Source organism: Thunnus albacares, chromosome 9 (genome assembly GCF_914725855.1).
Source record: "Thunnus albacares chromosome 9, fThuAlb1.1, whole genome shotgun sequence".
Taxonomy (NCBI): Eukaryota; Metazoa; Chordata; class Actinopteri; order Scombriformes; family Scombridae; genus Thunnus; species Thunnus albacares.
Genome location: NC_058114.1, coordinates 4236053 through 4252836, shown reverse-complemented (window position 1 = coordinate 4252836; position 16784 = coordinate 4236053). Strand labels below are relative to the sequence as shown.

General features: G+C 38.3%; 1 protein-coding gene across 1 annotated transcript in view; it reads right to left on the bottom strand.

The window, feature by feature from the left end:
- The window catches only part of ghrhrb (growth hormone releasing hormone receptor b), a 35523-nt gene extending 19043 nt beyond the window's left edge, over window positions 1-16480 (bottom strand). Inside the window, exons 1-3 of the mRNA XM_044361715.1 lie at window positions 16397-16480; window positions 16130-16238; window positions 112-216 (exon numbers count right to left, since the gene is read on the bottom strand). Of these exons, the coding sequence (XP_044217650.1) occupies window positions 112-216; window positions 16130-16238; window positions 16397-16480 (298 nt within the window). The remainder of the gene's footprint in view (window positions 1-111; window positions 217-16129; window positions 16239-16396) is intronic.
- Window positions 16481-16784: the final 304 nt, after the last annotated feature.

The following is a 16784-nucleotide window of genomic DNA, read 5'->3' as shown; positions in this document are numbered from 1 at the left end:
AATAGTGTGCATCTTTACATTATAAATTAAGACCTAAGTCATTTTCATTTTGTTTGAGGGCCCCTTGATGGTTGGTTAAAGCAGCTTTGCCTTATAATGTTTCCCACTTACTGTATGCTGCAAACAGCTGTGAGATATTAGCACACGAGACGCTGACCACCTGTCCCACCTCAGCACGGTACCAGCAGCGAATCTCGTCCCACAGTGTCGGACAACCTGAGACAGGAAAACAACATTTATCACATATTTATTAGCTGGACTGACGACTTCACAGTGTGAGTAGAGAGCCTTGCAATGAGCAAGACATGTAAACCATGACAAACTGTATGAGGATATTACATACTGTCAGGCTGGAACTAGGCTGTAGTATTGAATAACTGTATTGCAATCTATAAACTGTAAGCAGAGCATTGTGTGAGAAAAAGATGAAGATACAGAGTATAATTCAGTTTGAGGAGTCACATTATGGAAATCTCTGCAGAATGACTTAAAATGTTCAAATATTCAGTTTGGGAAAATGTACAGAGATACAAAAATTGGACAATATGAACTTAATGAGTGATGTTAATGTTCAAGTTAAAGAAGGTAATATAAGTTGGTCAGGTTAGGGTGTTGAAAAATATCGCCATCTTCTTAGGCTACAAACTTCAATTCGGTTCAATTCAATTTTATTTATATAGCGCAAAATTACAACAAAAGTTATCTCAGGACACTTTTCACATAGAGCAGGTCTAGACCATACTCTATAATTTACAGAGACCCAACAATTCCCCCATGAGCAGCACTTGGCGACGGCAGTAAGGAAAAACTCCCCTTTAACGGGAAGAGACCTCAAGCAGAACCGGGCTCTTGGTGGGCGGCCATCTGCTTTGACCGGTTGGGTTGAGAGAAAGAAAGAGGGAGAGGGGGGATGTTTACTTGATTACTTTCCAGCTAAGGTCCTGCTTTTTTTTTTTTGAAAATGTATTGCTTATAGCTTTTTCATTGTTAATACAGAGGAAAAAGTAAGGAAATATTTCTATTTTGTCTCAGTGGCTGGATGAGCATGTCAGTGTGTTTGATTGACAGCAGCTGAGCGGAGAATGAGAGACAAAGTAAACAAACCGCTATAGCTACAAGTCGTGGGCAGACAGTATGTTATTAGCAGTGGTGTTGAAGACTGAAGGCCAAACCATTATCTAAAAGGTCTGGAGTGACATTTGCAGGCATGTGTATATGCTGTTTAATGTGCTGCAGTTGAACAGCTAATTAGATAGCTAGCCTGCTAAGTGATGTTAGCGGTGCACTTTTATCAGATGAATGTTTGTTTAGTGGCTCGTTCAACAAGCTAAGGTGCAGAACAAGATGTGTGTTCTTGTGTCTAAGTTATATAATAAGGAGACTTTAGCAGGAAAGATAATGTTTGAATGTTTGAATTGATGTTCAGAGTGTGTGGCTCTTGTGTTGAGTAGCAGGATGCAGTCAGGCTCAGTGTGACCGTCTGCTCTGCCTGTGATAGAACGACATGTTATCACTTTACTGGCTTTACTGAAACAAGATCTCCATCTACTTAGACTAAGAACTAACAGTATTCTGATTAATTAATTCTAAGATAGGATGCGCAAAGATCATGACACCAAAAAATATAACACAGGACATGTAATTTATAAAGCAGATATGTATGCTGTAGCTAACAAAAAAAAGCAATTTAATTCCACTTTAACAAAAGTGAAAAAATGTGCCTGCGTACCAAGAATGTTTCAACTTGTATCCAAATGAAACCCACTAGTTTAGAAAAAATAAAAAAATAAAAAAGGTAGATAGCTTCACTGGAATCCAGAAAAAATTAAACTTGATATAGAAACTACTGGATTTGCATGAAAATGGGGTTGAAATAATCTTATTGCACTTGCAGCTTTTTCACATGTGTTAAGAGCACTTAAGGACTCAATTACAGACACAAGGACTTGAAAGGAATGAGATTTTGTATATAAACAAATAAATGAATGAATAATCTGATTATGGAGGCCACCAGTGTTTCTCATCATCAGTCTTTTTTATGTAGCACGCTTAAAATTCTATTGACAAATGACTTGTTTGACCTTGAACACCTCCTGATGCTACAGATTTTGCTACTGTTAACTCCTGACTCATTTAACCTCATTTATAAAATCTTCTTATCAGTAAATAAAGTCAGTCCTCTGATGCAATTTTTCAAGGAGTTTCCCCCAGTCTGGGAAAGTGAAGGGGTGTTTGATTCAGTGACGTCCTCAACCCTCCTCTCTGCCCACGCTTTGTCTCTGCTGTTCCCCCTCACATGGATGACAAGCTCTCCCTGTAGCCTCCGTCGCTCCAAACGGGGGAGGAGTGGAGTGGGGAGGGTGTGTGGGGGGAGCAGTAATGAGGAGCCCGTCTCTCTCCGCCACCACAACGCCTCATACATCAAAGCACCTCGGCCTTGTGTCAATTAAAACAGCAGCGCGCAGAGACACACCACTCATTCATTATAAAACACAGCTTTTGGCTACTGCTGGAGGTTCTCCTGCCAAAGCCGTAATGAGACAAACATTTCGCTGCATAAATGTGACTTTGAACTCTCCTCTTTCATAAAAATTTGCCTTGATAATGGCTATTGTTTGTACAATAAGAGAGTAAGTGAGTAAGTAAACTTTATTTCTTTCAAAACCAGAGTTTCAAGTGCACAGACGACAAACTATTAGAGTAAAAATTATAAAAATGTTACAGAAATGCCGGTGTATGCATGTGAGTTTTTAAAAGGTTTTAAAAATGTAGCCCTGACTCAGCTGATCTGATACCGAGGGGGAGTTTGTTCCACAGTGTTGGAGCTAAAAAGAATAAAAGCATGATTTGCCTTTGTCTTAAGCCTGGACTGGGACTCGTTAGATCTGAGGGGACATGGTGCAGAAAAAAGGGGTTTAAAGCGGAGATGTCTGGATGTAAAAGCGATGAATAGAATCTTAAATTGAATATGTAATTCAGCCTGGCATGACTGGAGAGTTGTGTAGAAGTCTTCCTGCTGCAGTCTGCACCAACTGTAAACGAGCAACTGCTGCATCATTCAGACATTCAGGTAAATAATGAATTGCAGTAGTCTAGGTGAGAGGAAATAACTAAGTTTGGCGTTATTTTTCCATTTCTAAATAGCAAAATTGACCAAGACCGTGCTGACTGAAATTTCTGGCTGATTGGTTTAGTTTTCAGAGGTGAAAGGTGGCAGGTGATATTGTTTGAAACATCATCAGGACCAGTAACCTTCAGACTTATCAGTGTTCAGTTGCAGAATGTTTGAGGCCATCCAGTATTTGATGGCAGGGAATCCATTTCAGGGACTTAAGCTGAGCTCCAGTTGGCTTCCCATTTCATCCTGCTGATCTACCAGCGATGAGGAGCGAATCATCCATCTATTACTGTGGTTGGTCTCCAGTCCAACCACCCTCTTATTGGACACAGCTGTAAGAGGAGAGTCTAGAGGTTTTTCATGGTCTCTGATCTGATGCAGTTGAGAGATCTGTCACTCTAATTCCAAATCATTTCTAGCCAGCTCGGTGTTTCCTCTGCCTGCTTTGGAGACGAGGTCAGGAGGTGGTACTACATCAAGTTGTCATCACAGCTCAACCACAACTAACACAACATAACACTAACCACCATTTCACTTTTGTTTGTACATCAGCAAAAAATGGAATAATATAATTTATTATTATTATCATTATTTTATTTAATAATTTGTAACCTTACAGCCAAATTCTGGTCAGATTTTAGTTAGTTGTCATTTCCAACATAAACATAATTTTGTAGTTTGTGTTAAATATATTATATTTTAAATGCAAAGACCCTAAAGTTGATTTTTATTGTATATGTAATTATTATTATAGTAATTTTCTTTATTCCCAAATGTCATTTTTTGATAAGATTACCTCTTTTTTCTTTCATGATAGGTGTTTTACAAAAATTTCCTCAAAACAAAAAGTATATGCACAATAAATTATAAGTGCATTTTTGAAAACATTTATAACTTAATCTGCTTTTAATATATTTCATACTTCTTTTCTTTTCTTTTTTTTTTTGTTTTTTGTTTGTCTTCCTCTCATTGTCATTGTACTATGTCTAACTTAGATTTCCAATCCTTCCTGGTTGTAAAATACAGAAGAAAAGCAAACACCTAAATTCCACGAGGTTTAGGGAAGCTCCAGGTTACAAGTCATTAAGTTCCCGTGGTGTAGTCATTAGCTGTACCTACAGTAGCTGTCACACACACCCCACTACCATCAAGCAGCAGATGACATTTTCATCTGGTGCACTGAATGAATCAAGCACCTTGTTGTAAATAACCTAATGGCTCTCCAGGTAATGAAAAGCCACTCGATGCGTGGACAGACTGTAGTAGCGTAAAAGGCCACGGTGCTATAATTTGAATCACAGTGTGTGAAAGGGGCTCTGCTGGTGGCAATGGTAAGTTCCTTCATTAGGTGCTAATTAAAGCTTGTGACATTGTGACAGGATGGTACAGCGGATGAGTGGACTGATGCTCTCTTTCTCCTCATCGCAGGTATTAATGGTTGGATCTCTTTGTCTCGTCAGCAGCAGTATCTTCAGTACAAAGACCTGTTTTTTCAAGCTTTCAGTAAATCTCCTCTCCAGGGTCTTGGTTATCTTGTTAAGATCAGTGGTCTGTGTGACAGGCTGGTATGTGTTGTTCATCAATGCCATCATAATGCTCACACAGGCATGAACATCTCATTGACGAACACCTTCGCACATTTTTTACAGAACTGGCCTAAAGGCATGTAGTGACAAAGCAAACGATGTTGCCCCCAAACAAAACTGAAAAAGTGAACCCTCTTTGACTTTCTCTTATTTATTTTTGTTAAAATTAATGTCTTTAGCCACGCTAGCCGTTAAAAACAATGGCAATGTGTGTCAGTTGGTTGGTCCACCACTTTGGTTCAGACTGAATTATCTCATCAACTATCAGATAGATTGCCATTACATTTTGTACACATATTCATGGTCCCAAGAGGAAGAATCCTACTGACTTTGATGATCCCCTGACTTTTCCTCTAGTGCCACCCAGAAGTTGATATTTCTGGTTTATGGTGAAATATCTTGGAAAATATGGACTCAGACAGTCATGTCCCCCTCAGGACAAATTGTAAAAACTTTGATGACCCCTTAACATTTCCTCTAGTACCACCATCAGGTCAAAATTACAATTTGCCCAGTACTTTGTGTTTGGTGCTAATCAAGCGGCAACTACCACAGCTTGAGGCTGAAGTCCCTTCAAGTGCCACCGACGACTGCTAGATGCTCCAGCTGACTCCTATTCAAAAAGCCTCAACTTCTCTCTAGAAATACTGAGTCAATCATTTTTTTCAGTGAGTCATTATGGTCTCAAGCATGAAATTTGTCCCTCTCATAAGTGTGCTGGTGGTCATTTTGGAAATTATTGCTCCGTTAATAGGATTTGGCGACTTATAGTAGCTTTGATGTGTGCTGTGTGGGTGTTAATTGATAGCTGTGATTGACAGTTGGCCCCCGGCTTCAGGACTCACACTGAGTTAGACTATAATAATAGTAATATACTATTTTACGATACCTGCCCTGTTAGCCTAATTTGGCTAAAGTAGCTAATGTTAGCTCAAGTGTGCAGCGCTCAGTGTTTCCAGTAAGCTAGCGTTAGCTTCAGTCCGAGGTAGGCATGTTTCCAACATGCGCAGCAAGCAGCCGGTCTCAGCTGTTCTACATCATCCTGGACAACATTGATGTACAAATGGAGGCAAGATTCAAGAACTTGGGAGAAATTGATTTTCTGGCTTTAGTTGATTGTAAAAAGTGAGCTGTGAGCCCACTTTGATGACGCAAAACTGCATAGCCTTGCTAAATATGACAAGTACTTTGATTTTGTCAGGCTGCAGGCCGACCTCATCGGACTATATAGTTCACATATAATAAAGGACAAATCACCTCTTCAACTGCTGGCTTTCCTGGTTGAAAATGACCTTAAACAGACTATTCCAAAGGCAACAAAACTGACCTACAGTCACAACAGGATGGAGCAAGGAAGACATTCATCTCTGGCTCTCATATCAATTTGAGAAAGAGAGACTCATAAAACTCAAGGCCAAGAAGAGGAGTACTGTCATCAACATCTTTGTCGAGAAGGATAGACATATGGACTTCATATTCATTCAAATAAAGTAGGCAAGCCTTAATGCTCTCTCTCACACGCACACAAACAGCTCAGATTGTCAAATCACATCTGTTGTTAACCTTCTAATAATACCCTTGAGCGCAGTTTCGATTGTTGTTTCCTTCAGTTTGAGTGTCGTGGATTCTTATTTTATGTAGTTTTAAGCCTATTGTTATTTCTTTGTTGTTTGATGACGGCGGTGGTCGTTGTGAAATATCATACATGTCCGAAGATCACGATCTTGTGTTGCAAGTTTATTGATTTGAATTGCCTGTTTGTGATAGCTGATGTCAGGATAACTGTGTGGATGGCATAAATTATGGGGAACAGATGTTGCACATTTTGAATACGTGGATCTGTGCAGACTAATGTGCATAAGCCTATTCGTTGTGAAGTTTTTGATCTGTCTCTCTCTCTCCCCTCTCTCACTATAGCTGTCGCTCTCTCTCGCTTTCTCAGTCTGTTTGTCTCTGTTACACAAACAAGGCACTGCAATGTTATGAGATGTAGCCTATTGGGAAAGTGGAGTAATGAGGACTGTTATGGAGTAATTGTTTAAGTTTGGTAATAGTATTTTACAATCTTGATTTCATATGTGTCGCCTGCGACTGGCTACCTGGCCTTAGATCTCATGGCACGTTACTGCCACTTTGACATTTATATGACCTATAATAAACATCAAGAACAAGTTATGAGGGAAGCTCGGTCATTTCCAAAGGGGCAAACATGATGAGCGATGGAGAAATAGATTGACCAAACATCAATCTAAATTTATGTCCTGTATATTCTCTTCACCACCGTGGCCATATTTCAGTATTTTATTCCTCCTTTGGCTACAATTTTACCCCTCATACTTCAGTTTCCAGTGTTTTCATGGTCCAGTAAAGCATTTGTCTAATGTTTGTCATGTACATTGCTGCTGCCACAATATTGTTGCACATATTATAGGAGAAAAAAAGCTCCACTGTGATATACAGAACAATATCTGCCCTTTAATAAACAATGTTATGTGATAAAGGAGAAGCAGAAGCAGACAGAGAAACAGAAAAGACGAGGAGAAAGAAGTGACAGAGGGGAGATATTCAAACGGACAAAGAGCTTGACCAGAAATTCAAGACGTCGCTTGTCTGACAGATTATGGAAACATAAAGTCTCTTTTATGTTCTGTTTAGACTGAGCAGACATCCCTACTCCCTTGATCTCTCGACTAATCTCCCTCCTCTCCACCTTCAGCTCCCCTTCTCTTCTGGAAAACCAAACTCTACAACCTCCCACTACCACCTTACTCTGATAATCCAAAACTGAAAGTGAAGCAGCCACAGACAGTCCTTCAGTAAACGGCTGAAATTAAGTTTTAATGCATGAGCGACTCCACTTTTCCCTTTCTTCTCCCTCATACCTAGCATTGCTACTCAGCAGGTTTAGTAAAGTAAGGGGGCTGGATTGTACACAACTTTCTGTGTCGCATTAAACTCGTCCATCTCTCTTTAAACTGTTTGTACTGAAGATCAAACTTTCCTGTATTGACTCCAAATACTTTTACACTCTGCCAGAAAAACACTTTAACCTGTATATTAATATCACTTACTTAATACCTTTTTTTTTTTTTTTTGGTTTTCGTTTTCATTATCTGAATAGACGTTGTTGTACAGAGGCAAATGAGTGATTTGTGAATTTGGCCTATATCGACTTGATTTGACAAATAGTGTTTGTTGCTGTTCACTAAATGTGAAATTTAAAAATTGAATTATGTTTTAAAATAATTGATTAATCTGAAATAAAGACTATGGAAAAATCTAGATGAGACAAAAGATGTAAAAGCAAATTATAAACATGTAAGAGACCTTATTAAATTGTTTCACAGGTCAGATCGGCTGATATATAAATACCTCTGATGTATTCGCTCTCACAAATAATAAAGTAAAGCACCTCAAATTTAAATTATGCCTTTTTACCTCCTCTCATAGCCCAAGATGATCACTTCAAATGCCTCGTTGTGTCCAACCAACAGTCAAAAAACAAGAGATTTATAATAATTATAATTTATAAAACAGAGAAATGCAGTAATTTCTCACATTTGAGAGGCTGGAAATAGGAAGGTTTTAGCACTTTTGCTTGATAAATATTATCATTAATAATCTTATGTTGATAGATTTATCTGACTTATCATTTCAGCACTTTCCACCTCTGGTATTTAGTCTGTGTAATTAGTTATGACAATGACAACAGTGAGACCACAGAGAGACAGAAAGGGCAAAACAGTCATGGTGTGTAATGATCTGCGGAGATGCCAGCGGTGGAGCGTCTGAGCCATGCTCTTTTTTCAGACACACGCACACACACACTAATTCATGAGGCTGGCTGTTGCTCAATGTGAGTCTAATAATAAGTATCCTTTGAAAACAGACAAGACCCTCTGTCTGTATTTATTCTGGCATTCTGGCATTATTTCCTCTCTGTTACTGTCTACACATGTTTCTCCTCTGATGGTGTTTCCTGTGGGACTGGATATGGGTGAAGGTAATTAACATGACCTCTGCCCTTGTTCCCTTCACTGGACATTTGTTGATTAATAAAGAAAGAGAGAATGAAGGAGACACAGAGAATTAATCTGATTCCTGCGGTAGAATTACACTAACAACTGCAAATTCTATCTTTATCTATTAGTAGCATCTATCTCTTGGGCAGTCTTTCGTAGAATTGCCAGTAAGAAGTCTCATAATTTCCCAATCACTATTTCATGAGCCGTATTTGCCTCCTCACGTCATCCCACCCATCTGTTCGTCCCTCATTTAGTCACATCTGATGGGCTCTGGGAACATGATGAATTAGGCTGAAAGGATTTGCAGGTGAATCGTGTTCCTAAAGCCACCTGTTTGACGTCATATTCAAATGGATGACTTTGTCTTTCATGCATTGAAGTAAACAAGTATTGAGGATCTTCATGCTAAGAAAAACATGAAATATTGGGTAAAATTAGACCACTGAATCAGCCACCGTGTCTCTGTTTGGTGTTGCTTTTGTAAATCACAATAAAGATGAAGAAAAATTAGCCCGCATGTTTAAATATTAATTCAAAATTTTCAAGATCGTATTCTTACAGAGCCCATCAAGTGTCATAAAGGAAAAAATAATTTGTCTACAGTTCATACAATCTATTAGTTTGTGCTCTTAAATTACCTACTTTGTAGCACAAATTAAAGTCCAACTGAAATTAAACCTTTTGTCTACTACAGCAACATGTCTGCTCTGTAAATCACTTGTCCTGTGAGAGAAATCAGAAACCAAAAAAAAAAAGAAATTTACATTGAAATTATTTGATTTCATGATATTGCCCCCAATTTTTACATTATTTTGATGAAATACTGTTAGTTATCCTGCTATGTAGCTGGAGACCTTATTTCAATACAGCAAATTAAATCTTTAATGTGGTGATAACACCGCGTTCAATCACAGGCAGAGCAGACGGTCACACTGAGCCTGATTGCATCCTGCTACACAGCATAAGAGCCACAGACTCTGAACAACAACCCACATTAACTTTCCTGCTAAAGTCTCCATCTTATTTAACTTACGAACATTAACACATCTTGTCCTGTACCTTAGCTTGTTGAATGAGTCACCAACAAACATTCACCAGGGAAAAGTGTACCGCTAACGTCACTTACCAGGTTAATTAACAGCATGTAAACATGTCACTTTGGACTTGTTAGATGATGGTTTGGTCGTTGCTCTTGAAAATCCCTGTTAGCACAACACTAGTCTGTCCATGACTTGTAGCTACAGCAGTTTACTTTATCTCTGCTTTGTATGGTATATCACAGATAGTCTGCCAGCTAATGTCAATCAAACACGGACATCGACACACTGCTCCATTTCTGACATTTATGACATTTTTTCTTTATTCTAATAATGCAAAACTATTAACAATACATTTAAAAAACATGTTGACATTACATATGACTGCAAAGAGGCATGATTAAATGAGATTTCAGTTGTAACTACTGTAGAGAGTAGAGGAGATAAGGACAAATGTATTTAACATGTTAACCTAAATATGTAGGAAGGATTAGCCAAAGCTGCTAGCCTGCTGCTAGATATTACTGAATGCTATGTTCTTACTCTCATTGCATTAAGTGATGCGAGAGAACAAATAAGTAAGTTAAATTATTTTTTTCTTAATTTCACCATGACACCTGCTGGGCTCTGAATATTATTTTCTGTGAACAATATATTAGCAGACACAGACTAATGAAAATGTCCTGGTATACTGGCTAGCTAGCTACATTAGCCAATGTAGTAGCCAATGTTAGCCAATTTGCTAACCACTTACATTTACCTAAATTAATAGTTCCTGTGAGAATGCGGTGGAGTGTTTATACGTGAGAAAACAGAAAACTGCCACTTGGAGATGTTAGCTAGCATTGACCAGCTAGCCAACTTGTAAACATCTGCCAGCCAGTCCAGCTGGGTTTAACTCTCTGATTTCTCAAAGGGTTACACACCAACTCAAGCAGGCACCGTCCTTGATAAATCTTGCCTCTATTTAATCTATTTTTCTCAAGTTAAGTAAGTCTTAGGTAAAGCCTTTGTTTCTTAAATATCCATGTTAGTGCTCTCTGAGGTTGTGGAAATCTTTGACTCTCCTTCAATTATTTTCCAATATCACACAATGTTGTTTGTTTAAAAATTGCAAAATGCAAATTCTTCTTACAGAAAAATATCTCAATCTCAATATCAACTGTTTTATCAACTCAATTTGATTAGATATGCTAACTGTACAAACTGGCAAACTCATTGTTGACTGAAATGACGTCAGAGCACCGGATACTGTATGATGGTCACTAGTGATTAGGACAAAATCACCTTCATCCTGCAGATAATGGGTAAGAAGCCAGAGTGAAATGTGAAATTGTAGAAATTCACATTTCTGGAGTTGAAAAATGATTAATTATAATGATTAATTATATATAAATTATATATAAATTATATATAAATTGAGTAGCTACAGTCTCTAACACCCTATAATCTAAATATCCATTAGGGCATCTAAAACAAGCCTTCTTTTCCCCAGACCTCCTGAAAAGTCCACATTTTGGAGAGGACAAGTTTTTCTCATGGAGGTCTTGTTGACTGCCAATCATAGATGGATGTAATTACATTAATCATTCGTTCAGGTGTGCTACTGCAAGGCCATGCTGGTTTACTGGCATTTCTAAATAGAACAACTATAATTTATGTCATTAGCTACACCTGTGCTTTTCATGCCTAGTCAAGTAAAACTGTTTGCTGTGAGGCCCTTTTTTTATCTAACAGTGAAGGTAACAAGTTATTCTCATATTAACGTAAAATTAAATTAAGACATAGTAGAGTAAAATGTACAATATTTCCTTCTGAAATGTAGCTGAGTAAACATTAAATCTCCCTGAATGAGAGTACAGTAGTAGTATGCAGTTACTTCCCACCTGTATTTCCCACAATGTTCCAGTCAGAGACATAAGGACCCTGACCCACATGGTCCCAGAGCTTCTCCTCAAGACAGCTGTGGTAAAACAGGCTTGAATATTCGTGAGTGTTAAGCTCATCAGAGGTTTTACAATCAGTGAACGTGTGCAGCATTTTTGTTTGTCTACTTTATCTCAAGTTTTCCGACCCTTGTTCACCTGGCAGCTTGCTGAAGGTGAGCTGCCCTCGTTGGCTTTCATGTTGTGTGTGTGTGTGTGTGTGTGTGTGTGTGTCTATGTTTACAGGGATTTTGGCACAACTTTTAGAAAGAAAGTCTTGACCACCAATGTTTGAACAACCAATTCTGTCGTTTTTCTTGCATGTGAAGACACAAGTCTGTACTCAAATAAAGCTAATAGATTGAATCTTTGTGTGTGTCTCTGTTTGGTGGGTTTGGTTAAACCACAGGGGAGACCATACAGAACCAGCTGGGACTGTCTCTCCCTCTGGACAGTCTACATTTGTAAAAGTTGAACTGAAGAAGTGAAGCAGCACCTCCACCTACTTCAGTCAGTGTTCAGTCCAGGGCTTGAAGCGGCTCATGCCACTTCAAATGCTAATTGTCACGTCTTTGGTTTGGATGATCACAGGAAAGGGTGACAAATGACGCAATTAATTCTGAGCGACACCAGCTGTGGCATGCACAGGCAGTCTCACCGGTGAGCAGACGACTGTCTCACAGACTGTGTAGCTTTCATAACAACCTTTTCAGAGTGGAGAGACAGCATGAGGAGAGAGCGGAGCTTAGCCACCTGGAATGACCCTGTCGCATAACTCAAAACACTTCAGAACAAAGAGAATTCTTATTTCGAGTATAATCAACATGCTTTCAGACTGCATCTGTGATGGAAAATGAAGCTCAGCCTTCCTGAAGGACAAGCTGTTCCAGTAACTGATTTCTTTTTTTTTTCTGAGGCATTGAAGGGAGGATAATGGATGAACCTCCTCTGATTCAGCTGGCTCACCTTCTTCCTGGGCAGCAGAGATGAAACAGGGCCAGAGCAGGTTGACCAATCAGCACCTTTAATCCAGACATCTCTTCACCTGATTAGTTCCCCTGATTGTTTTGGTTGCTCTGCCAAGTGAAGGACGATAATTTGATAACAGGAAGCAAATGTGCTCACTATGCTTTTGATTAAAAAGCGGTAATCATTAGCAACAGGAAGCTATCCAATAAGCCTGCTGTGTTTGCTGCAGTGAGCTTTACATCCAGGCGTGGTTTGAAAAAGTGCGTTTTGATCTATAGTTCTAGGAATCTGAATACTGATATAATCCAATGTAAGATGTTTACAAAAGTGACCCTGACGCATGCAAAAGCACAAACTAAATGTAAATAAACTAAACTAAACTAAATTATTTACATTTTGAAGTCGCATGTAGAAGTGCAGTTATGCAAAAAATAACTGCATTAAAGCAAATGTAGATCATGAAAACTGTACTGGAGACACTTCACTGATAGTTCTGTTTAATTTAAGCATAAATTAACTCAGATATAATTCAACAAAGCACTTTTGGTGTTGTGTTGAATTGAATTAGCTTGGTGCATATATATTATGCACCAAGCTATGTAGCTTGCATGAATCTCTCCTCCTTCAACTGCATTATCACCTTAATTTATTGTTTTGTGTTGCTGTGATGACAACTGTTTACTGTAAAAATGGACTGTAAATGCCTAATGCTCATTGTTTTTCATTCATATATATATATATATATATATATATATATATATATATATATATATATATATATATATATATATACATACTTGAAAATGTATGATGATTTGACTGATTATGTGTTGGAGAAATCTAAATAAATGGTTACACTATACGGCACAGTAAAATTAGATTTTCATCCTGATTTTTATATTAGTAATTTTGGATATTTTTATCCAATTTTTGAAAATATTTTAAAAAATAATTAATCCTTTTAAATAATTTGTTTTTAAATGCTTATATGTCTAAAAAATACATTATTTTGACTGTCATATTATTTTGTCATATTAATAAATAAAATCTCATCCCTACTATGACGTGTTACTACTATGATGCTTCTCTTGTTTTGAACTACACGTAGCCAACAAATGAGACAACATCCAAGCAAATGCTGAATGGCTTTTGGCTCATAGTTTTAACTATATTAGATTATATTTTTGATGTAAAAATTTCATTTCAACCTTTAAGATTCTCGGAAAACCACTGAGGGCGACCCTCATTTACAATAATGCCAAGATTACACATGGAAAAAACAAACAAACAACAAAGAAACATACATATTCAACAAAATGAGTTAAAACGGTTACAGACAGGCAGTGATCAGTTATTAGTAATTATATTCCTGAAGTGTGAAGAGGTGTGAGAGTATTCAGTTTTAGGTCACATTGCAAGAGCTTCCACTAAAAGCTTCTTTCCAAGTTCAGTCCTGAGGTACCTGAAGAGCCAGACAGTTACTGGAACGGGTTAGAAGTGGACCAGAGTTCCAGTGCGATAGAGATGTGATGTATGATGGTAATTTTCCAGTCAGGGCTTTATAGATATACAGATATCAGTGATTATTGTGTCTCTCACAGAGAAGACCAGCCGACCTTATTATAGAGGATACAGGGGTGAGTACTGTAGCCATCACTGGGAATAAATCTCAGGCCTGAGTGGTAAACTGAGTCTAAAGGCCTAAGTGTGGAGGCTAAATGATATCCTCATAATTTAAAACTGATAAGAAAGTTGATTCTTCCTACAGAGGAGAGGAGGCAGAGGAAGTTGGATTTATTCCTGTATAGAGAGCCAATTTTTAGTTTTAATTTGTCAGTAAAGTTCTTGATATGGTGATTGAATGTGAATTTGTCATCGAGCCAGATGCCAAGGTATTTATATTCTGTTTCCCTTTGGATTGATAGATCTGTTGCCTAACACCAATGTGACGTAATGGAAGCACACAGCATCCCTGCTTATCGAGGCCTGTTGGATTTATTTGCTCTGTTTATCCAAATGAGATTCTTGAGTCAGGTTTGGACACTGTTCTGCCCACAGAACTGAATCACAACCTACCACCTACAAAGCTGTAAGGGGAAAGGTGAATGCAGCATTAGGTATTTTACCTCTTCTGTCTTTTTGCATAAAACAATCACAGACCATGTTTTGTGCATTCATTGACAAAGTTCAACGCTTTGCAGTTTAGACAACACAGAACAAATCAGGAAAATACTGTCAAAGGATTGAAATTTTTGAAGTTGAAGATGATTGTTCTGCCAAATCATGAAGTTTTGGACCAAGTTTTGGTCCGAGATGAGATCGGCAACCAGGAGCATCCTGTTTCAACTTCTTATGGACATATTTTATATCTACCAACATATGATTTCGAGAGCTTAAACTGTCATAGAGCAATTTATATTATTGAATGAAATAATAATGGCATGTATCTCTGAGAAGCGAGACTGCTACTGTAATAGCTTTGACGCAGAGGTTGTCAGGTTCTCCTCTAATGAGGACACTCCATACCGCAATCAACCCTTTAGACACAAGAAACGTGGGAGTTCATTGACTTTTTCTTCAACTCCTGACTCAGACTGTTCAACACCTTTCACTCGCTTTAACGCCCTCTAAAGGAGGTGAGGAGGACGAAGATGGAAAAAGTGACCTTTCAGTCAATAATGATCTTAGGTGAAATCTATAAATGTGCTCTCCATAGTCAGATGGGAGTGCATTAATTTAAAAAAATGATTTTAACAGCTTCTCCTGACTGCAAAGACTCTAGTTCTGTAGACTGTACAGTTCTGTCCCAAAGGTATTTGCATTTGAACTTTTGCACTTTTTGTAAAGTCCATAATTTGCCATATTCTCTCTTCGTACTTAAACCTGTCGGTGACGAGGAAGAGAACAGAAAAAAAAAACATTTCAAACTCAGTCTTGGATGTCTAATTTTACAGTCTGTCATGACTCTGTTGCTTTGATGCTTTTGCAACTTTCTGCTATGCAACTAACTTTCTCACCAACCACCCAACCCACCTCCTCCTAACAGTGTGTCATTTTCCCTTCCATACATATATATACATACATATGACATGTGGAGATTCAACATATCCGTTGTTTGCAGAAACGTACAACGCCAACATTTTATTCTGGCGACTGGGCTGTTTAACATGACCATACTTACTTCCCCAAGAGAAATAAATCCAGGCCAAAAACGACTTGGTAAGGTTTTAGAAAAACCATGTCATGTCTGTCAGTCAAATCAAAGTACAACTAAAATACTCAGAAAAGGACACTCACATCCTTGTTTTGTCATTGAACACTGAATTGATTTATTTACGTACATGCCCAAACTCACCCTTACTCCAACATAAAACCAAGTCTTAACCCTAAAACAGCTGATATACCTGATGAGGACCTGATGATTGTCCCACACCATAACACATGTCAGAAATAAGATGAAAACACACACCTGTCCTATTGGAGTGGTTGTTCTCCTCCTGTTTGAGGAGCTGGTTGCATTCTTCCTGAGCCATCTTGTGCTGAACCACCAGAGCGCAGTCTGGGTGGATGGCCTCCGTCTGAAGATCAGAGACAGAAATCACAGTTCGGTTATACATTAAAACGTACAGCAGAGCAGTAACGATGATATGAAACTTTAGCAGGCAGTGAAAACACTACATTAGCAGTGTTGATGTTGATGTTAACCATAGACTGTAAAAAATATGGACGTAGTCACTGTGACGTTTGGTTTGCGAATTGCCGTTTTGAAGCTTGAGTGTAGCGCTTTGACCATCGCCATCTTGGATTTGGCTGTCGCCATGTTTGATTTTCGGAGCCAAAAGTGACCATATATGGACAAGGGGGTGGGCCTGACCATAGCGCTAGCTGCTAGCTCGGTTAGCACGGTGCATTTACAATCAATGGTTAACAGTGATAATGCTAATGCTAATTTTCGCTAGCGAAAAACAGGCCTAAAACCATTAAAACAAAATGTACTCACCGAAAAAACTGATAATGCGACTCATTGATGGATGTTTTATTACAACTTAATGCTGAACAAGACTGTTTTTAGGTGACCACAATGTTACAGTTAACTTTAGTGAACTGAAAACACACAGTGAAAT